This window comes from Xiphias gladius, chromosome 3 (assembly GCF_016859285.1).
Source record: "Xiphias gladius isolate SHS-SW01 ecotype Sanya breed wild chromosome 3, ASM1685928v1, whole genome shotgun sequence".
In the NCBI taxonomy this organism is placed as follows: Eukaryota; Metazoa; Chordata; class Actinopteri; order Istiophoriformes; family Xiphiidae; genus Xiphias; species Xiphias gladius.
In genome coordinates this window covers 12,298,722-12,322,149 of record NC_053402.1, presented here as the reverse complement: position 1 = coordinate 12,322,149, position 23,428 = coordinate 12,298,722, and the positions used below count along the sequence as shown (strand labels likewise).

The following is a 23,428-nucleotide window of genomic DNA, read 5'->3' as shown; positions in this document are numbered from 1 at the left end:
GTGTAGAAGAACAAGGTTGTATTTTGAAGCCTGAACCAGTAGGTCACCCACCTTATTTTCTACAGATGTAAAAGAATAAATGGATGGCAAATATTTCTTAAAATCATTTTCATGAACATATGCTCACATGAAATACCCAGAAACGTAACTTACCAAAGTATCTTTTCTTTTCTGCAGGAAGCCTTCAAACAATAGCTTAGTCTCATCTACTGACATTTTGTTCCTCAGTAGACAATAATTTCACTAATGTGGCTACCAGTTGTTTTATCTACCTGTGTATGTAGCGTGACTTCCTCCTCTCACTAGGTCAGAGCACTATCATTCACAGTCCTATCACTTACCCACTTCTCTATTCTGCTTCCCAAAAGTGGCAGTTCACCAGAACAGTTGATCTTGCATTTATTATACATATCTACATCTACTTAATCTACTACTACTCAAGGACACACAAACAGTGACATCAGTGGGTGTAAATGTCATTTATTACAGATATTTAAAACCATTTTATTTTCCTTTTTGCTGTGAAATTAGCTTTCATTTCATCCAGTAACATGCACACGGCTGTGTCAGATCAAACACTTCTTTATTGTAAATGCAGCAAAAGAGAAGAATGAGAAGAAACACTGTCATAGTTTTAAGGTGGGAGAGGTGTGCTGATTGGCTCTTAATAGCAAAATCCCCTGCTCTATGGTGCCTCTATCTTCATAAAAATATAATATGACAGACAAAGCTCTATTTGAAAACCAGAAAAATAAAAACAGAAGTAGATAGTCATAAATGATACACCTTGAGGAGAGCTCCCATAATACTAAATACAAAAATACACGGAAAATGTAAATCTCTCAATCTGTTTTTTTAATGTGGTGCACTCAAAACAGACAAGAAAACAAAGAAACAGGTTAATAAATTAACACACAAAATAAGTGCATGACATCCAAGATCTTTCTAGCGTTAGATGTAGCGCTGTTTGTCCTAACAACTCCTGTGTTAGGTGTTGCTTCTGGCTTGTGATGCTGTCTACAGGTCTGATCCAAAAAAATCGTTGAGGAATACATACATGATATACTGCATATACACATCTATGATCAGAGTCCCTTTGTGGAGTTTCTGTGTATGGCTGCCTCTCTCTGGTCTCCAACCATCTAACTATTAATACTGACCTGAGGGAAAAAAAGAGGACTGGATCAGCTGAAAACATCCAGTGACGACTAGGGTCTGATGTGGACTAGACCAACAGATCATAGAATGTCAGCATTTCCAAACTGAGTGATAGACAAGTAATATTTCAAATGTAATCGTCCCCCTTTTTTCCCCCGACATAAACAAAAAACCTAAACCACACTCTTCATTTTTAAATGCATATAAAATGTACCTATGATTTTGCTCATTTGTTTCTTGCCCAAGTTGCATTGTAGGAAGGGGATGAGGTGGCGTTTGGGTCTGATGCAATGGACCTGGTTGGTTGGTTGGTTGGTTGGTTAGCCAGTCTTTGAGAGTCTTTCAGGTAGGAGGGGAAGGGTAGAGTCAACAGAGGGACCTTGGGTGGGGGGTGGTGGCTGTGTCACGCTGTCTGATCACCGCTGTTTGAGCAGTGCTCTGTACATGGCAAAGCCCAGCACGGCAAACACAGTGGCACCGACGCTCGCTCTCAGCCAGAAGGTGGAGTTCTTCAGGTCTGCCTGAGCCATGTGCCTGTGAGAGGAAGACCAAGACAGAAAGAAGGTCAGGGGGAAAATGCCGAAAGAAACAGGAAGCAGCACAAAACACCATGGTTCCAAAATCTTTTCCCATTTGTAAAACCACAGTGGAATGTGTTGCCAAATGACAAAACAAAGTCATGTGCTCTCTTCTGTGAAAACTTCCTGAATCTGGACCATAAATGACCACTCTCGGTGTGCCATGATACCAGGTTGAAACAGGAACACATGCTTTCTCTTGACATTTGGTTTGGTTTTGGTTTGGGGAACAGGACTAAACAAAATTGCAGTTGTGTGAAAAGACGACACAGATGGTAGACTACGAGAAGCTTTTGCTCTAATTCGCACTGGGAGGCACAAAACTAGAAAAAATATAACTAATGAATTGCTGAAATTGTACGGAGCCCTGAAGGTGTGAAATTAATCAATTAATTAATTAATTAGAAAAAAAAATAGTAATTTTGCCCTTATTTAATATATATTTTGGATCTCACAAATAACACAATGTTATGTTTAACAGCTAAAATGCAAAGTACAGTGTATCCACATATCTCAGTCCAAGATCAAAAACAACACAAATGGCATGTGTGATAAGTGTGATAAGTTCAGCCAAATCGAGAGCAATAATTTTCCCGACTACTAATTATTTAATTGTGGGGACAAATTTTGACACCTGCTGGGCACCATAAAAATCGGTTAACACCTGTCCTACCAAGCACAGCTCCAGCTGTCCTGGCAAGAAACACAAATACTGGGGAGCTACACAAACTGCAATCAAGGCAAGCTTATTAATAAAGAAATGAAGGAGACGGCAAAGCAGAAAGAGAGAAATCCAAGTGTTATTTGTTGGCATTTGGCTTCAACAGTGCCTTTGGCCTGTAAATTAAAACCTTCCAGCAGCTGATCAGGGTGCAGCACTGACTGGTCGACGACAGTATGCTCTAAAATGGGTCATTTGTTCTCCCTTGAGCAGCCTTTAAACTTTGTGACTCCAATAAGTCTCTCTACAACCCTTTAAGACTTAAAAATCAATGTTAATAATAGCTGCTAAAATGATGCTCTGACAACCTGCTGCTGAATAGGGGATAGTTAAATCTTTCCAACAATTATCAGACCTGTAATGAAGTGTTCTCGCCTGCTCGTCCACGTGTACAATATACAGTATAGCATCCTTCTCTGTGGATGTGGTTTCTGCCTTTACCTGTCTGAGGGAATTAGCTGCTCAGCAGAGGCCTCCATAAAGATGGACCCCTCTACGTTGGAGATGGCTGAAACCTGCTGCGTCAGGCTGAAATCCTCCTCTGACAGCAGGCAGCCCCCAACAGCCTCCACCCAGCCCAGCAGTCTCTCTCTCTCTCTCTCTCTCACACACACGCGCGCACACACACACAAGCACACGCGTGCGTGCGCGCGCGCACACACACACACACACACACACACACACACACACACACACACAAATATAGTAGGTAGAGCTGAGTGATACCTCAATTTAATATTGAGCAGGGCTGCAACTAACAACTATTTCCATTAGTAACTAATCTGATGTTTTGTTTTGTTTTTTTATTATGCTTGGTCTAAAAAATATATTTTAAAAAAAGAAAAATGTTCATAATAAGTTCTTGTAGCCTAAAGTGGTGTCTTCAAATATCTTGTTTCGTCTGACCAACAGTCCAAACCCCAAGCTACTCCGTTTATTATTACACTACAAAAACGGGCAAATATTCAAATTTGAGGGACTGAAACTTGTTCATATATTCGTCTAAAAATTAGCTGAAATTATTAATTGATTATCTAAATTGTTGCCGATTGACTATTCAATTAGATCTAATACTGACACTGTCGTGTGAGACTAGATATCATGTAGGATTTAATTGTCATAATACTTCAAAACATAAATGTTCTCCTAGCCTTCTTACATTGAAATGATCTGACTGTTGAAATGACCAATGAATTTCTGTACTTGTGGTTGTACGTCATTAACATTCCTAACGAAAGATTTACAAAATTTTCTCTTTTTTTAAATTTCAAAATATCACCATTATGAAAAGCAAGTTGAAAAACTATCCTGACATTTAATTCTTTTTTAAATATTTAATCTTGGAGCTGGGAAACAACATGAAAATAAAATTGATATTGTGCTCTAAAGTTATATATCATTTGGATTTTGGCTGAATAAGAATCAGTTAATTCGGTTTCTTGGCCACAATACTAATGATTTTTTTGGGAACATGAAATTTCACTACATTATATGAAATATTCTGTTAATAGTAAGTGTTAATAGTCATACTGTCACTCAGCAATAGAATATGAAGTTAAAAATACTACGTGATCAAATTTCATCAGTATCAGCCAGCTCTACCAGGCCTTAAAAGTAGAATTTCAATCACCGCCCAGACCCTTAAAACTCATGCTCAACCATTAGCGCAACCATACCTGGTCAGATGTCACTGCACGCTTCAAACAATGAAAAGCCACACACACACACACACACACACACACACACACACACACACACACACACACACACACACACACACACACACACACACAGACACACAAGCACACAGACAAACTATACACACCACATGGCAGCCAGACTGAAAATGCTGTGGATCTCTTTGTCGCCGGGTAAAATAAATTTAAAAAGAAGTCATTTTCTTCTCCTTCACGTCTGAGTTTCTTTGGAAATATAGTACAGCTCCACTTTGTCACCATTCAGTGCCCCATTTTTCTTTCCTGCTTTCTCTTTAAGATATTTTACAGACTCTGTTTGGCAGCTGCCATGTATTTAATTTTTTGATTGTTAAGTGAAAAGCAATATGAGTCACTAATTTCTCAACTTTTTGAACACTGGCTCTGGAGACAATGTACTATTGTTGCTTGTAATTTACGTGACTTTAGATGTTATTTCGGTATTGCACACTATGCAAGATGACTGAATTCATACCATGTAAAATTTAACATAATCCTAGACAACCAACCCACTTTTTAGAAATTTAGTAAAATTGGGCAGTCAATGTGGTGTGTCGGCCCTTTGCACTGCCAGGGCTAGCCTGTTTAGCGTCATGCTATTAATAGTATCAGAGATTAAAAATGCATCAACAGAGAGGGTTGGCGCCAAGTCCATGAAGACCCACAAAGAAGTCCAGGCCATTTTGGGGTTTAAAAAAAACAAAAAACCAAAAAGCTCTTTTTTTGGGCATAATCAACAAACATACAACACACTACTGCCCCATCCAACACCATAAACAGCCATTCAAACCCTGCGTTTAGGTTCAATAAATCTCCCCCATTTTATTCAAACCATCAAGCTTTCTTTACTGTAGAGATGGACCAATGAAAAAACCTATTCCCAGCTGCCAGTAGATGGCAATATATTACTGAGGACCAAGACATGCCATTGATTACCCAGAGAGAGGTGGACAACAGGTGAGACATGCAACATAAACAGCTGGCAGATTAGCAGAGGGTGAACACATGCAAGAGGAAGAGAAAGAGGGGCAGCCAAAAACATGTGTATGAACACCTATAGAGTGGAAGGAAAAACACAAAGACAGGAAATACAAAATAGGAAAAACAGAATGAAATGACAAGGGGATTGGTACAGTGCAATACAATCAATTTGAACATTGAAGAAACACATTCTAATTTTAAACATCAGACTATTAGGTTTATGAAATCTTAACCCACAGGAGAACCAGTGAAAAGGAGTTTTCAAATTTAGGGTATTTACAAGGGGGTTAGATACAATTCAAGTAACACCTGTTCTTTTCAAAATAAAGTGTCTCCTGTAGGTGCAGACTTCAAAGTTAAGAATGGAAATGAAGAACAAGTGAGACTGAAAACATCATAGATAACCAATCAAGCACTTTTTGATAATTGATGAAGGTTGGTGCCATTGAGAAATTAATAGACAGGAAGAATTTTAAATCACATGAGAAACATGCAGACATGCAGACGTCAATGAGGTTTTCAGTTTGAATGAAACACAAACCAAGACCAGACTGGTTGTGTTTCTTTCATTTTGTATGCAAATAATATGCGTATTAGTCAAGATTTACTGTTTGCATTTCCACTGCAGGACAGAAGGGACCAAACATCTCTCTCTTGAAAAAAAAAAAAAATCCAATTTTACAACATTTTTGTGTCATGTATAGGGGTAATTATTAGGAGTAATTATTATTATTATTATTATTATTATTATTATTATTATTATTATTATTATTCTAGGAGTTATGTTTGCACTGCACAAGCAAATAACTTCATGCATTTTTCACACGGGTTCTGACACACTGTTACCTCCCTGGCTAGCAGCCTGTGTGTTAGCTGGCACAGCACGGTCACACTTTGCTGTGTGAGACTGTACAGAGAGCAGGTGGGCTGGCTGGAGATGGAGCAGAGGTATATCACAAAGGAAGTGAAGAAAATTTAAGCAGGTCTTAGTGATTAAGGAAGTCCTCTGGGCTGCCTCTAACTTCTCTCAGACTTAGGACTTACTTTTAGCAGTAAAATACTTTAATTACTCTTAAAGATAGGACTGACACACCCTAGGATGTTTTGTAAATACAGCACCTGGATTTCAAAATTTAAAAAAAAAAGTTCAGATTTTTTTTGCTAATCAGTTTTGGGGGGCTGAAACAATGACCTCTTGTACAGATGTTCTTTTGATTAGACATAACACCAAAAATCGTTCTTTGTTGACAAGTGTCCACCTTGCTGATGTGCAGCTAAGCAGATACCTAATCCCCTCCAGCTGTGGGAGTATCCTAAAGGTGACATCTATGTGAGAACACAATGGCAAAGGAAATGAGAATTTCTCCCAAAACAATTGTAAAATTCAATAACACAAATGGAAGACAATGCTTTGGCCCAAGGTATCACTACCACCACGTTTAAAAGCCCTTTTCCCTGCAGTGGATATGTTGTGTAAATCTGACCGCTGGCGAGCACTGAAGGAAAGCAGAGGAGCTGTGACCATCACCAGTGTTAGAGAGCTGGGGTGAAAAAGGAGCCTCTCTGTGACCTATCCTGCAGGTTCAACCCGAGGGTGGGAGACACAGAGAGGAGGAATGGGTCTATGTTAAAACACTAGAGCTTATTCTATGTATGAACCTGTTGAAAACGACCCTGCGGAGTTGGGCCTTAATACTGCGCAGCAGCTCCAACTTGAGGAGGTTCTGACACAGGCAATAGGTGCACCTGTTGCAGGCACACATGCAGCGGAGACGGGCATGACTGCGGAAAGACACACAAAAATGCGTCTATTCACCACCATACAAAGACAACACGCACCACAACCAAAACTTCAACCATGTTTGGCCACTAGACTATATGAAAGCAGGACCTACTTCTCTGAGCTGAAACCTGTACTGCTGCCATTTACCTCCACCTCCCAACTCTTACTTAAATCAAAGTATAGACACACATCTGTGTTGCACTTTCAAAGTCTAAAGCTTAAAGGGAAATTAACACGAGGAAACAAAGGGAGAAGAAAAGCACAAATAAAAAAGGGAACAGTCACAAAAGCAAAGGAAACATTTTGAGGGTGGCAAATTGAGAACAATAGGCAAAAGCTCTCAAAATCTGTTTTTGTGTCTGACCACTGCAACCTTCCCAGGACCAATTTCCCACTTCATAAACTACAACCAGTTACTGAACATAAAGCATCACGTTTTAGACTGGTCTGTAGTGTTAGGCCAGTCTTAATGTTGCTCTTAGATTAATCCCAGTTAAGACACTGCAAGTGCTATACGAAGGCAACTAGACTTGCTTGAAGTTCTTGAAGACGTTTTGCCTTTCACCGAAAAGGTTTCCTCAGTTCTAACTGACTAGTGGGGACTTCCAGGTATTTATCCTCTGGTGAGATCAATAATACCAAGTCCAGTTGCCTTCGCATAGCACTTAAAGAATACCATGACCTGGATGATCCACAGGCTAACTCTAAGCTAGGAGCCTTGTTTCAAATCAGTGACACCTGCTGACCAATGGCACCAAATAATAAATAAACAAAAAGGCCCATAATTTGTGCTAACAATAGTGTGGAGTGAATAATGAGAAGGCAGTGAGTAGAAAGAGTTTTTACAGACTGCAGTAACCTGTTGGAATATCAAGCAGTGAGGACACCGTCAGTCATTTTCAACTGTTGAGGAAATATCCTGAGCCTGACTGATGAGCCAGATATTTTATTTTATACACATTTTTATATTGTTAAGCGCTTCACTGAATTTTCCTAGTAAAATGTCCTTCTAATAGTTAAAGTTGGTATGAAGAATGTATAGTATGAATTCATGTCATGGTAATTGTACAGCTAAATGTGTAAATTCTTTTCTACAAGAAGCGAGGTTTACTTCAGTTTAAACTTTGACAAATCTTTAATATAACAGACATAATGGATTAAAACATTTCAATATTTAAAAAAGCACCTCAGGATGGAAGGTCTGTCTTGGGATAACATCAATGTTTGAGCCAGAATTCCTTCTCGTTTAGTATATGAGTTTCCTTCTTGTTGAGTTTGGACAAGCACTTGTCTTTAAGTCAGAGCTTAAACATATTGTCCTAGAGTGCAGCAGATCCGACTGTCTCGGAATCTAGACACTAAGATTTCTGGCTTGCTAAAATGACATTTAGTGGACATATCCCATGGAGTACCAAACAATCTACTCTGAAATCTAATTCAATTGGAGAGCTTTGAGGAGTTAAGACACCCTACAAACCCAATAAAGTCAAAAGACAGACCTTGCTGAGTTTCAGCCAGGGACTAGAAAGCTTGCGCACACACACTGATGAAACTTACAAAAGAGCATAAAAAGACCTAAAGTAGAGTGTGTGTTTAATCTGTTTTGGGTGTTTGGTAGAGAAGTGAGGAAACCAAAGTCCTTTATCTACTGAGTGCAGTGGGTTGTTGATTCCAAAAAATTAATAGAGGGCAAAATGTCACTAACTGTCCTGATACATACATCCAGGAGAGAGGTAAAAGTGGATAGGTACACGTAGGAAAAGATGGGAATGGTGGATAACGATGCAGGGCTCACAGAGGTGTAAAGGGTGAAGCCACTAAGAGGTTTAATACTCACGGATACATGGCCATGGTGGTGAGTCTAGTGTAGATGTCTTTGTTGGGTGCGTCGGTCATGTTGCACGTAAACGGCTGGGGCGGGTGGAGCTTGTGCTTACGGCAGAACTCGTGCGGTGAAAGGCTGTAGTGTTGCCGTACTTCGTGCAGGTCCGACTTGGCAGCGATCACCACACACGGCGTCTTGCTGTCTATGAAGTATTGCTGCCAAACACAAGCGCTCAATGTCACTAGTTAGACTGTGTAAAGCCGATGTTCAATGCTTCTAATAAGCCTTTTTTCTGTCTACTGAATCTTACGTTATATTACACACCTTGTACACTTTGGCACAGTATTCAAACGAGCGTGGACTGTTGATGTCGTACACCAGGCAGACCACGTCACAGGCTAAGTCCGCCTCTGACAGGAAGTCAAAATCTGGCATCACCTCATGGAGCTTTTAGTGTTCAGAGAAGACAGGGACCAGGAAGAGAGGGAGGTAGAGAGTGTAGAGATGGATGGATTCACATTTTGCAGAGTACTAATGCTGATACACAGTAAAGTGTAATACACTACGATTAGTAACAGTAATCCAAAGAGAAGATGATAAAATGATTCCTCTGAGTGAATGGCTCTTACCAGCAGGTACTTCTCCTGACCATAAACATATGTTGTGCTGATGGCATAGAAGGACTTGTGGTCTTCTCTAACCCGCCTCTGTCGCTGTGGTGGAAAATAAACGGGGTCAATTACAAACAGCAATCAGGTCTATTAACATGTTTATGAAGTGGTCAACCGTGGTTTGGTTGATCTTTGCCAACTCTGGAAATTGGCTAAAGCACACAAAAGTTTCTCTCTTCAGTTAACCGAGCTTGTGACCAATGTGGACTGACACCAACTTCAGTAGCACATGCGATTTAAACGTCCACTGAAAACACGAAAAATAGCAGCAGATGAAAACAAATCCCCGTGGAGCGGTGAGGAGACTGCAAAATTCCCCAGATTAATACATGAAGCAAAAAGAAATGCCACATTTCCGTTACGCTTCCATCACCTTTTTTTTCACCGTTTGAGGTTTGACTGATGCTCTTTTAATTATCTTCTTAATGTGCCCTCTTCTTCTGCAATAGTTTATTGGCACTCAACCGGAGTTGAACCAGCTGTTTATCTCGACGAACTCCTAGTACACGCATAACGGTAGTGGATTGAAACACGCATTAATTTCCTTTGCCTATTTTCTTGAAGTTCAACCTAAAATCAAAATTTGCGCTACGTTTAGATGGAAACTAACCCATCCAAATATAGATGGCCTAATAGAACCACTATCTATTATTGGAATAAAATCTAACAGTTTTTGTCTGAAGTCCTAGAGAGGTCACTCAACTAGATCCAATTGCAGTTTAACGCTTAAAATTTAGAGCTGTTAAACAACCAATATATTTTATTCTCTTTTGAAACTACTACTTCTACTAAACTAGAAGCAGGGGTACCCAATAAGACAAGCTCAGGACGTGTTGCTGAAAATACAACATTGAAAGACATCCAGTGTCACCCTTCTCTTTTGTGGATGTGTGTGTGTTTTGGATTGTTTTCTTTTTTGCCCCTCTTAAATCTATTTATTTACACGTTTTCTGTTTTAAGTATGTTTAAGTACCCCCTTATGTAAATGTTCTTATGTACATTATTCTACATAAAGTACCAAAACCCCACTAAAGCGTATTTTTAAAAAAAATAGTACAAACAGTTTAACAAACTGGTCACATTTATAGTTTGTTGTCCGAGGTGGATCAAGTTTACTTTGTTTCATTTTGCATTTGTTTTTAAATTTTGTTTTTCCATTTACAAGCAAACCAGGACTTTTGAAGCAAAATGACATGAGCAGCTCTTTTCCCCACATGTCCACTAATGAATGAACAAAGCTTCAAAATAAAATCAACTCATATTCTTAAATACATCCCCAACACAAACATTTTCAGTTTCAAGTTGGTTAGGTGGCACAAACAGATAATTTGGTTGCACCAATTTTTCCAACAATATTGACCAGAAATCTACATTTGAAATGAAAGTAGGCAATGCAATGTAATGTAATATCTCCTAAATTTGCATATTAAATATGCATCTGTTATTAGAGAAATTTTAGAATTTCACTTGACACATGATAGAAATGTAAAATGTTGGCCAAATTAAAGCCATCCCTTTGAAACTGAGTAAATCATAAGCCATGTCCAGAAAGATTGAAATTACAATGCTAAAAAAATACAAGTTTAAAGCGAGTTTAAAAGGATTTGCAACAATGATTTACACCAACCTGCAGGTTTCTGCCCAGGAAAGCTTGGAGGAAGCCGCTCTTCCCGCTGCCCCGCGCCCCCAAGACGTTGCAGCGGAAAACGCTGCGCTGGGTCTGTTTCTTCTGCAGATCAATGCGCTTGTTACGTGTCACTGAAAGAACAGGGTAGGCAAGAATATACAATGAAGAATGGAAACATGCAGTAATAGTCATGCTTTCTTTTGTAACAAACATTTGAAATTTGCTAATTTGAAGACAGAAAACCTAACTGAAAAAGAAAAAAAGTAATACGGGTACTGATCAGTGGTACTTTTATTCTGAACAGAAATGAATATTTACTTCTTGCTTTTGTAAGACAACAAACAAATCAATGCACAATTCTGCTAGGTACAAAACATCAAGACAGAGTTTTATCTAAGTACAATCTCTCACCTGTAATCGCAGCTGCTTGGGACTCCTGTTCATAGATGATGGAGTAACCCAGGTAACCTAAATACTCTAAACTACGCTGTACGTCTAGATATGTTGTTAACCTATCACAGAAAACACATAAGTCATGATTAGTCCCGCGGCATTAGATTTAGATTTGCATGAGTAACATGATCAGTGTGTTCTACAGGTATTTAGGTTCTATAAAACTAAAACAGGTGCATGTGTGTGTGTATTAATAGACATTTTCCACACTCACGTCCACTGCGAGAGGTATCCCTGGTATGTGATCCATCCCTGATCGTTAGTGCTAACTGTGTTGTTTACATCCGGACCCCATGGCATGTAGGGAAACACTTTGAACAAGTCCTTCACCTCGTCCGGCGACAGCGCACAATCTCTGTCCTGGATTAGGCAAAGTGCACGTAAACCGACACACATAAATTCAACCAAGCCTGGATTTTCTTTGGCTGGCAAGTTAAATGCACACAAATCAGCATATAGACACATTTTTTCAAGTAATTGCGCATCCTTGGTCATCCTTGAAATATATTAAATGTGTTTAGAAATAATAATAAAGAAATTAAAAGAAGTAACAATATTCATTTCGTAATTGAAATGAAATTGCTACACATGTATGATCTACAACAGGGGAACACGAGCAGTCTGTCCACTCACTTTGTCATGCTTGTCAAACACACTCTGAAGGAAGAGGTAAGCGTTGTGATTAAGCTCTGTGGTGCAGTCTGGGGGGATCTTTATCCTGGAATAAGCGGACAGACACAAACATTAATTTAACAGAAAGCTCTGAATTCTTCAACAGCGATTGAGAAAGCAACAATGTGCCTGAATCACTTCGGGCCGTGTAGATAATGAGAGTATTTCAGTAGAGATCAACATGAGGTCATTTAAAAAGAGGAAGGAAGTAAGACATCAGTACAAATGATCACATAAAGATACTATATGTTTCTACAAAACAAAGCAAAAATATCACTTTAGTGCTACGCCCCCCACAAAGATTTCAGCACTCTGAAAATTACATATTTGTAATTAAAGAAGCCTTTTCCATGGCCGGCATTTTGACTTGTCCCAGCAGGAGAAGTTTTGCTAATCATGACTCAGTTCTAGTAAGTGTCCCAGTAAGACATGACAGTGAGCCAGCATGTGCAGTACCAGCATGCTAAAACAATGTCACTTAAATTGAATGCAGTCCTTTTTAATGTTATCAATAACATCTTCGACACTAGTAAGGTTTCCATCCAAATGCGGCACAATTTGTAACCAAATTTTGAGAAAATCTACAAAGAAAATGCTAATTAATGCACATATCCATTGACTACTGCTGTGCAAATATTAGGAGTTGGTTCCTCAAGATTAAGAGGTGGTGGCTCAAATTTTCCAGTCAGCTCTCATTAAACCCTTGCAGAAGAAGAGGGCGCAACAAGATAACATAATTAAAAGAGCACAAGTCAAAGCTCATAATTATGGAAAACAATGCAGAAAATCTCACGGAAATGTGGCATTTATGTTTGTTTCATGTATTAATTCTAAGAACGTTACTGTTTCCTCATCGCCCCACACACATCTGATGTTTTTGTCTTCCACCATTTTTTCATCTCTTTAGCGGACGTTTAAGTCCCATGCACCATGTAAGTCACAATATATCTACTAAGTCTGTTTCCTCTCCACCTCAGCCAGGCATAATAACTTTTTTGCAATATTTCCAGATTATTTTCAAATTTCCAGTGTTTTCAAATTGAAAATGCTCATACAAACAGGCAGATGGAAACCCACCTAGTGAAACATTGAGCCAGCATGCACAATACCGGGACCCTGAAACAAAGCAGCTAAATGGAATCCAGTTTATTTATCCACTTCATTGACCAGGAGAATTGAACAAGAAGATATGAAAGGATTTTGTAAAAGGTTTTGTTTAGCAACTCTTTTAGAGCTGCAAAGATTAAAATTAAAGTACAACTATTTTGCTAATCAATTACTTGTTTAAATCATTTTGAAGCAAAAATCTTAACAATTGTGAGGATTGATTATTTACTTTGTTGTACATGACAGGGAACTAAATATCTTTGCGTTTTGGACTATTGTTCAATTCAAACAAGAAATCTGAAAACATCTCATGGGTCCTCTGGGAAAAAATAGCAGGAATCTTTGGATTTTCTGTCATTTCATAAACAAAACAGTCAAGTGAGAAATCAAGAAAATAACCTGCATATTATTCAATAAAGTATATAATTGTCTGTGGCAGACTACCTCCTCCCTGTCTCCACTCTACTTTAAAAATATATAAATTCCACAAAATAACCTTTAAACCTGGACTTACATGGGGTACAGGTATTCCTGTGTGAGCTCCAGATCATCGTCATAACCAAACCTCCTCAGCACAGTCCAGGTGGTCTCGTGTCGACCTCGCTGTATGAAGAGGGTGTGCAGGAACAGGAAGCCTGCAAAAAAGAGCCAGTAAGAAATGGGGGGGGGGGGTCAAAAACTGATGAATATGTGAATGGACTGAAAAGACAGGCAGAAAAGAGGGACTGTTGAGGGGGCAATAGAAGGGAGAAGTAACGAAGAGCAGGAAGGAGGAAAGAGGAGGAATATGAAAACGAGAAAACAGGAGAGTGTCTGACCTTTGAGTGTTAGTCCGTTGTCCTTGACTCCGTCGGTCATGTTCCTCCTGACCACGTTCTTTACATCCTCTAAGGCCTGGGGCGCCAGTGGTGTATTGAAACACGTTCTCTATATATACACAAACAGAGAGACAGACAGACAGACAGACAGACAGACAGACAGACAGACCACACATAAAATAAGTGTTACACTGACCCAAAAGAAAGTTCACAGATAGTTGCCATGGGAAAGCTGTTGAGTTTTTTCAGATTTACTTCATGTCTAAGCCTGCCTCCCCAAACCGGTCTAGCCATTTTCCCCTTATATTATACTACACAGCTTAATGAAAACTTCCACAAGTTTGAACTCTTATATAGCGATGAAAAAAGATTCTCATAGTGATACTATAAAGTGGAAAACATTACCTGGAAGAAGTTGAGCTCATTGTCATTAAGGACACCATCGTTGTCCAGGTCAGACACTTTAAAGATTCTAGTTAAAGCCTTAATGCAAGAAGGCTTCAGCTGTAATGCAGAAGAAATGCATCCATTTAGGTGGTTACATGTATTTTTATAATGCACACAGATTTCAATTGTGGCAGCCAACTTTAAAGATACAATACCTCCGATACTGCATATCAATCTGATACTAGTGCGCTCTTTTGCCAATATAAAATCTGTATACCTCAATCGTTGGAACATAAGTAACATGAAGCCAGTGGTTTGTGTTAGGTAGAGTAGACTCATATTATTAGTTTCACATGATCAATTTCCTTCCGTCTTTTGGCTGGCTGGTGGTGGGCGGGTGCTCATGTGTAGCTGCGTTGAGTGTCGACTGTGTTGATCTACTGCTGGACTCAGAGAACATACAGCTGTTGACCTACTTTTGCTCAGAACCACTAAGCCGACTACACCAAGTATCAGCCAGCCTTCAGTTTCTTTAGTCATAACTATTTTCTTTCACACACACAAACACACACTTAGAGAGTGATTATGGCCTAGAAAGTCATTAAAAGTCATTTCCCAGTCACTCTCATGACCCTGTGGCACTAAATCATCAGTCACGTCATAGTGCCACCATGATTAAATGAATGTAACTGATAGCAGGATCCCTGAATTATATGATATTGACATAGAAACGTATTTGCATGGGTTTCAGATCAGTGCATCTTAGCTAACTTCAGGTAGCTTTTATAATTGGTGCAATCCTGGCTGCCGCACATTGGGAGTAGTTCAAAATAGATCTTTTACACTTAAGATGTTTTGACATCACAGTGGGAAAAGCACTGGTGTACATAATAAAATTAAAGGATGGCTGAATAGCATCTAGCTGCTTCAGTATTAGAGGATTGGTGGTTTAGACGTTGCACCAAAATGAAATGCAGGCATCATTAATGTTATTAAGTAGGAATGTCTGCCGTGAGAAATGTCTGGCTCACTGTCACACTGTCATGACTCGCTGGGACACTTGACAAGAACTGAGCCACTGTTAACGTCATTGGTAACACTTATGCTTTTCCTACTATGACAAGGTCAAATGCTGTATCTGCATCTACTAAATAGACCTCACCTCCTTCTCCTCTGGGCAGTAGAGGGGTCCTGTCGGGTGAAGAACGGCCTTCTGGGCGTAATAAAACAGCTCAGAGATGTTTTTCAGGTTTTTGGCAGAGCACTGAGGAAACAGAAGGCACATGTGTGTTTAAATGCCCTGAGTGGGAGCAACTCGGGAGCAAAATTATCAGCGAATGTCAAACTCATCTACACAGAGTTGAATGAGTCACAGGGTTTCTACTATTTTAATTTCCATTACATTCTCCTTCAACAACTTCCCATAAAAAACTTAAGTAAGTACATTTACTCAAGTACAGTTCTTCAGTAAAATTTTAAGTTTTATGTATTAAGTATTTTAATATTATGCTGTATTATACTTCTACTCCACTACATTTCAGAAGGAGATATTGTACTTTTTACGCTACTACACTTATTTGGCAGTAGTTATTAGTTACTTTGCAGATGAAGATCTTAAAAACCTACAATGTTAATTTAAAATAAATACTTTGCATTTTCATACAGCAAATTAAACCATCCAATATATAAAATGAGTAAAATTAGCCCTACTGCAGCCACTGACAGAGCCCACAAGAAAGAGTAAACCAGAAACCTAAGAAACTCAAAGAAGCAGGACATAAAACCAGCTCTGGGCATAGTTGAACACTGAGCCGGTGATGTAACACTGGTTGACATATTTTTCATATTTTCCAACTCCCACCAGCTGTGTGACTGTCCCAAACTGTATCCACTGTGTATGTGCCTTCCCTCACGTCCTCCTCACTTCTTTCTTTTAACCCTGTAACCAATCCAGCCGAGGAGGGCATGACCAAGCCATCTCATGCGACAGAGGGAAATTTGAATTGAATAGTAATGCAGACAGAGGCCGGCGTCTTTCATGTCAGCAATGCCTATCAACAAACTCTGTCTATCAGTCAGCAGGCCTTGGCCTCGGAGCATGGGATTTGGCAATATGAATCTATTAATGACTCAGTCAGAGTGTAAGTGGAGTCAGGAGCTGGACTGCAGTCCAGGAGCAGCTGGAGGCTGACCTTTCCTGCACACAGCCAGCCTCACACTGACAGTCACTGCTAGTATTTGATTTTCAATCAGCCTCTCATATTTCAGCTGCCACTTCACCACTCTCAAGTGCCTCATCATGCTGCCATTTAACAGCTCTGACTCAGTGGATCCAAAACATGTATACGTTTATACATGGGTGTGTGTATGTGTTTTGCATTGATCTCTTACCTCTACACAGGTCTCAATGTCCTGGTATTGATTCATGATTGGTAGGATGGTCTCCATGCTGCTGTGTTCCACCAGGTCCGACTTGTTCCCCACAAGGATTAATGGCACCCTACCATTCATAAAACCATGTATTACTGAATTAAAGAGCTGAAACGATTAAATGATTGAGAGAAAATTAATCTGCAACTAATTTGAGAACAGATTTATTGTTTAGGCCATTTTTTTTAAAAGTAAAAATTGCAAAAGTTCTCGGGTTGCACCCTCTCTAATGTGAGGATTTGCTGGTTTTCTCTGTGTTATATCATTGTAAACTGAATCTCTTTGGGTTTTGGACAGTTGGTTGGACAAAGCATGCCATTTGATGTCGTGAACAAAGACTCTTGGAAAAAGTGATGAGCATTTATCACTGGTTGCTGACATTTTATAGGCCAAACAATCAATGGTCTGCAGATGAATCAATAATGACAAAAATGGCTAGCTGCAGCCCTACTACATTATACAGTAAGATGCATAAGTATTGGACTGTGACACAATTTTCATAATTTTGCTGTACACCACCACGATGGATTTGAAATGAAGCCATCACGATGTGACTGAAGTGTAGACTTTAAGCTTTAATTCAAAGCGTTTGACAAAAAAATTGAATTAACCATTTAGGAAGCCATTTTTATGCGTAGTCCCTCATCCCAGGATTATTTTTAATCTTTGGATGAAAATTCTTTGCAGTCAATGACTGCCTGAAGTCTGGAACCCAAGGACGTCACCAAATGCTGAGTTTCATCCCTTGAGATGCTTTCCCAGGCCTTTACTGCAGCTGCCTTCAGTTGCTGCTTGTTTATGGGTCTCTCTGCCCTTAGTTTTGTCTTCAGGAAGTGAAAAGCAAGCTCAATTGGGTTGAGGTCAGGTGACTGAGTGGAAATTGAAGAAAATTCATTTTCTTTGCCTTGAGAAGCTCTTGGGTTGCTTTTGAAGTATGTTTTGGGGCATTATCAATCTGTACTGTGAAGCAATCAGGTTTGCAGTATTTGGGTTATTCTGAGCAGATGGTACAGCCCTATAAACATCATAATTCATCCTGCTACTTCTATCAGCAGTCACATCATCAATAAACACCAGTGACCCAGTTCCATTGGCAGCCATACATGCCAATGCTATAACACTGCCTCCACCAAGTTTGACAGATGATGTGGTATTCTCTGGATCATGAGCCGTTCCTTTCCTTCTCCATATTTTTCTCTTCCCATCACTCTGGTACAAGTTCATCTTGATTTCATCTGTCCAAAGAATCTTGTTCCAGAACTGGGCAGGTTTTTTTTTTTTGGTGTTTCTGGCAAAGTCCAATCTGGCCTTCTGTTCTTGAGTGTTACCAGTGGTTTTTGCCCCTTGAGATAAACCCTCTGTATTTACATTCATGAACGCGTCTCTTGATTGAAGACTTTGACAATGATACACCTGCCTCTTCGAGCGTGATCTTGACCTGGATAGATGTTGTGAAGGGGTTTTTCTTCCCCAAGGAAAAAATTCTGCGATCATCCACTTCAGTTATTTCCTGTGGTCTTCCAGGCCATTTTATTGTTGCTGAGCTCGCCAGTTCAGTCCTTTCTAAAAAGGTACCAAATTGTTGATTTGGCTACTCCTAAAGTTTCTGCCATCTGTCTGATAGGTTTGTTTTGTTTTTTCAACCTAATGATGGCCTCATCATGGTTTGTATCAACACCTCTTTGGACCGAATATTGAGAGTTCCCATGAACAACTACCAAATGCAAATTCAACACTTGGAATCAACTCCAGACCTTTTATCTGCTTAATCTGTCACAAAATAACGAGAGTACAGGCCACACCTGGCCATGAAACAGATCAATTCTCAATTACTTTTGAGCCTCTGAAAATGAAGGACTATGTATAAAAATGACTGTAATTCCTAAACGGTTAATTCAATATTTTTATGACATCCCTTGAATTAAAGCTGAAAGTCTACACTTCAGTCACATCTTAATGGCTTCATTTTAAATCCATTGTGGTGGCGTACAGAGACAAAATTCCAATAATTGTGTCATAGTCCAAATACTTATGCACCTAACTGTATTTGCATAATACTACAGAGTAGCTGTAATTGCCCTGGTGCTGTCTGTAAACATATTCCATCTTAATGGAGGATATCAAACTAATCTATATCCATTCATGTGGTTTACAATCATTATCAAAGGCAGCAACAGGACTAATGATTCTATATTTCATACAGTGTTCCATGCAGTTTACTAAGTATTAGCTTAATGTATAACCCTGTTCTGAATCACTCAATGATTTTAAACTTAATCTGTAGTATTTTTTTTATTTTGATTTGTAATTTGCCGGAAAAACTGTTAGCGAAAAAAATCAGCTACTTTGCCACTGACATTCTAACAGTAAGAAGGTAACACAGTAATATGCTCCAAGTCCTCCAAGAGCAAGTAAAAGTCAAATCAGCAGCTGCACATTAAACCATTTCAACATGATCATAAGACTGCAGACACAGCACCACCAGCCTAGCTGACGTGACCTGCAGTGAAGACACAGACATATACACAAACATACATCTATTAAAGTAGCATGAACATACCTGCTGTCTTTGTCCGTTCTGTCATTTATGAGGGGAATCCAGTGGCTTGTCACCTAGAGGAGGAAAACACAACATCAAACACTGTAGCCAGGCAAACATTCATTACAAACACTAATTAATTTTTCACTGATTAAGATGACAGGCACATGGAGCGTCCTGCTTCAAATTCTGGATGTGCTGCAGCTATGTATTTGAGCACAGAGAGCAACCACGCTCACCTTTTCAATGGACTTCTTGTTGTTGACTGAGTAAACTATGCAGATAACATTTGCCTATAAAGACAAATAGCAGTATTAGCTTGTAATGCACATAAGACATAAAAGGGGTGAAGACATCTTGTGAGCAAATAAGAGTAAGAATTAAGTCAAACTGACCTTGGATATTTCTTGAGACAGCTGCTCATCTGACTGTTCTGCTTCTGAAACATATCAAAAATGCACATCATTACAGTGTTTTACATGTTATCAAGCCTTACTTACCAAATCGATTTATTACTATTAATATGGAGTAGGGATCATTTAGAATGTCCTGTAATTACTGGATGGGGCTTTGTTTGGCCAGTACCAATCAATTTTGAAAAAATGCCTTCATCTGTCATGATATCAGTGGTGCTTGTGTGTGTGTGTGTGTGTGTGTGTGTGTGTGTGTGTGTGTGTGTGTGTGTGTGTGTGTGTGTGTGTGTGTGTGTGTGTGTGTGTAGTGGAGGAGGGATAACCTGAGTAGTCCACAATGTGTGTGGGCACTCTCTCTGGGGTGACGTCAGCTGGGATGGTGATCTCCTCAGCTCGGAGGGGAACCTGGAAGACAGAGAACAATGATCCTAATAGTGACAACAAGCAGGACTAAGTGAATATTACATGTCTTGTATTTTCAACATTTTGCCCTCATTACTCTGACATCTCCGAACAGCACTCAGCCAAATCTACAGTCTTAACTGGACAACCTAAATATACGTTCAGGATGTGTATGTACACTTAAAAGCTACCAGGATGATTTCTACCATATCTCTCAGTCTGATCATCTGTTGATACATACCTCATCAGGAAACTCCTCACTGACCAGCGACATTATCAGTGATGTCTTCCCCACTTTGGCTGTACCCAGGAAAAGGACAAAGGGAAAACCTTTTTTATTACAATCTGGTATTACACTCATGGGCCATTAACATGTGACTTCTCTACGATTTTTTAATTGAGCGGTCTGGGTAATGTGATAAGTGACAGGGAACAGTTAAGAGCTGCTAAAGCGAGTTGAGAGCAGCAGCCAAGTTAGACAGGTCACAAAACAAAGCCACAATACAACAAGGAGAAACATGGTGTGCAAGTACGCTTATGATAGATAAATTGGTCAAAGAGTCGACTTTGACTTAATATTTAAACAAGCTCATTATCCCTACAACTTCACATGGTTACTTTTGTTGCACTGGGAAATACAGTTGCCCTATAATAAGGCAAATGTTATTCGATTTCAGTAATTACCCTACATTTTTTCAGTACGTACTAGTGGTGTGCATCACAACAAATACACCACAATGACTAAATAAGTAATTCTTATTACAGCTTAATGGATTAGCTACTTAATCAGTTAGTTGAAGGCTATCAGAAAAAAGGCTGTTTTGATGATCAATTATTTGTTTTGGTTATTTTAAAGCAACACCAAATATTTGCTGCTTCCAACTACTCAAATTTGAGGATCTGTTGGTTTTCTTAATTTTATATAAATTGTAAACTAAATATCTTTGGGTTTTGGACTGTTGGAATAAAACAAGCAAAGAAAACAACAAATAAAACAAGCAATTCCAAGACCTCATCTTAGGCTCTAAGAAATTATGATGGAATTTTTGGACATCGATTAATTGAAAATGAATATCGTTGTTAGTTGCTATTTCTGATATAAATATAATTAAAAGCTCCTATCTACACTAGAATCAACGTTGGAAAAACACAGGCACAAAAGAAGCTCGAAAAACAACAATGTTTTTAAGACATCCCTTGGGGCTCTGGGAACTTATGATGGGCAAACCATAATTCAATGATGAAAATAATCATAATTAAATAGTAATTGCAGCCCTAGTTTCCACTATCACTTGGCTCTCAGTTTCTTAACAGGATAGCTAGGTCAACCCACAATTACTCTACTCAACACTAAGGTCGGCGCGTAGCATTTTGCCTGCACCTCTCTCAGGAACAGTCAGTACCAACTCGCCTAAAGTGGCAATGGAGGCCATCCAGCAAAGCCACAACTGAAATATAAATAGTACTGACAACACGTGCTTAAAGATTAAAAAAAAACAGACCAGGTGAAACACAGTTAGACAGGAAGGGATCTTTTGCCTTTTTGGCTTGATTCTGATCTCACCACAGTGTTAAAAAGATCTTGTGATCACAAGCTAGTAACTCTTAATTCTACCTAACATTCAGTGCATCTCTGTGCCGACTAGAAGTGAAACGATTAGTCGATCAACAGGAAATTTGATCAGCAGCTATTCTGATAATCAATTAATCATTTAAGACATTTATCAATACAAAATGTCAATCATTCTCTTAATTGGATTTGCAGTATTTCTTTATATTATGTGACAGCAAATAAAATGAATATCTTTGGGTTTTTTAATTTTGGTCCAACAAAACAAATGATGTGAAGGCATCACCTTGGGGTATAGGAAACTTTGACTTTTTGCTTTTTTAAGATATTTAATTCCCAAAAGATTCATAGAGAAAGGAAGATAATAGACCAATTAATCTACGATAAAAACAATTTTTTGCAAGCCTAGCTCCATTAATACTTACATTTTAATGCACGGAATATAAACAACTTTGCTATTATCTTTCTTCCACTAGTCTTTTTTCTGTTCATTTTTGTCATATTACGTATTCATGTTTCAAGTCCAATACAACAGCCCTGCAGTAAATACCCCCTTCATGATGCTTATCATATTTAGGTTTTTCGTGAACCATTTAGCCCATTTACACCTCAGGGGAACTGTTATACTGTTCTATGTAAAAGTACAGTTTAAGGATGCCTTACCGTCAGATTATGTCTGATCATGGGAGGCAGTAGGTTGAGTATTTAGACATGACAGCACATGCAAACGCTAGTGAGATAACGTTTTAGCTTTGATGCACCATGTGACACTTAACTGGCTATCAACACCAGACAGAAACCAAAGCCCCAGGTACTAATTCCCCTCAGACTCTGGATAACTCACAGTGACTGGGAATGATTTTCAAACACTGTCCCGTTGAATTTCTCGGCCCCTCGGTGACCATATAATCACACTGTTAGATTCACTCACATCCACTGCTAACAGTAGCATTAGCTCTCTCACTAGCATGTTAGCTAATAAAGCGTTCAACCGCCTCGGGATTAAAGACACCTGCTACTTACGTTCCCCTACAAGTAGTATTCTCACGTCCTTTCTCATGGTGGAGCTTGGATTCCTCTACAGAAAATGACAGTCTTTATTGTTTCATGTAGTCCTCCTCCAGCAGTTTATCTAACCGTTGGGCCTGCGCACTCGCGTCCTGCCGCTGTCAAACTCCCGGCGCTTTTGTAGGACAAAACGGACAGACGCTTTAAGGTTGCTCCTTCGTGCTTTCTACACGCTTTCTTCTCAGATTGCTTCTTATCGGATCGTCGGAAATGCAATTTAAGACGTAATCTGCGGCGCATGTGTCTGTAATTGCATGTTAATCTCGCTGTTTTTGGCGCTTTCTTAGCATTTCATGTTTCATACATGCCCGACCTCCACTACCCGGCAACTACAGCACGCCGTACAGGACAAATTTCATTGAAGTTTAAAAACGCGTTATGCTGCTCTCTGGTGCCAAAAAATGGAACTGCAACTGCAAACTTAAACGTCTCAGTGAATGTGAAGCACATGAACAAAGAATGTGATGATTCATATATGCGACAGTAGTGGCCTACACAAGGTTTTTTTTA

At 39.2% G+C, this 23,428-nt stretch overlaps 1 protein-coding gene across 2 annotated transcripts; it reads right to left on the bottom strand.

The window, feature by feature from the left end:
• Window positions 1-464: 464 nt before the first annotated feature.
• Window positions 465-23,271, bottom strand: LOC120807391 (mitochondrial Rho GTPase 1-A). Of its 2 annotated transcripts, XR_005709815.1 has the most exons (20): window positions 22,874-23,271; window positions 20,522-20,580; window positions 20,202-20,283; window positions 19,861-19,904; window positions 19,705-19,758; window positions 19,487-19,539; window positions 16,888-16,996; window positions 15,659-15,760; window positions 14,515-14,613; window positions 14,110-14,218; window positions 13,806-13,926; window positions 12,146-12,230; window positions 11,727-11,872; window positions 11,471-11,571; window positions 11,060-11,190; window positions 9,391-9,474; window positions 9,086-9,208; window positions 8,774-8,976; window positions 1,373-1,692; window positions 465-1,160 (listed from the first exon to the last, which is right to left on the bottom strand). XR_005709815.1 is itself a non-coding variant. In XM_040159394.1 (19 exons), the coding sequence occupies exons 1-19, from the start codon at window positions 22,908-22,910 to the stop codon at window positions 1,575-1,577; spliced, it is 1,860 nt and encodes a 619-aa protein (XP_040015328.1). In that variant the 5' UTR covers window positions 22,911-23,271; the 3' UTR covers window positions 465-1,574. The 2 variants fall into 2 exon arrangements, 1 of the variants encoding a protein (XP_040015328.1); XM_040159394.1 differs by having other exon boundaries at window positions 465-1,692.
• Window positions 23,272-23,428: the final 157 nt, after the last annotated feature.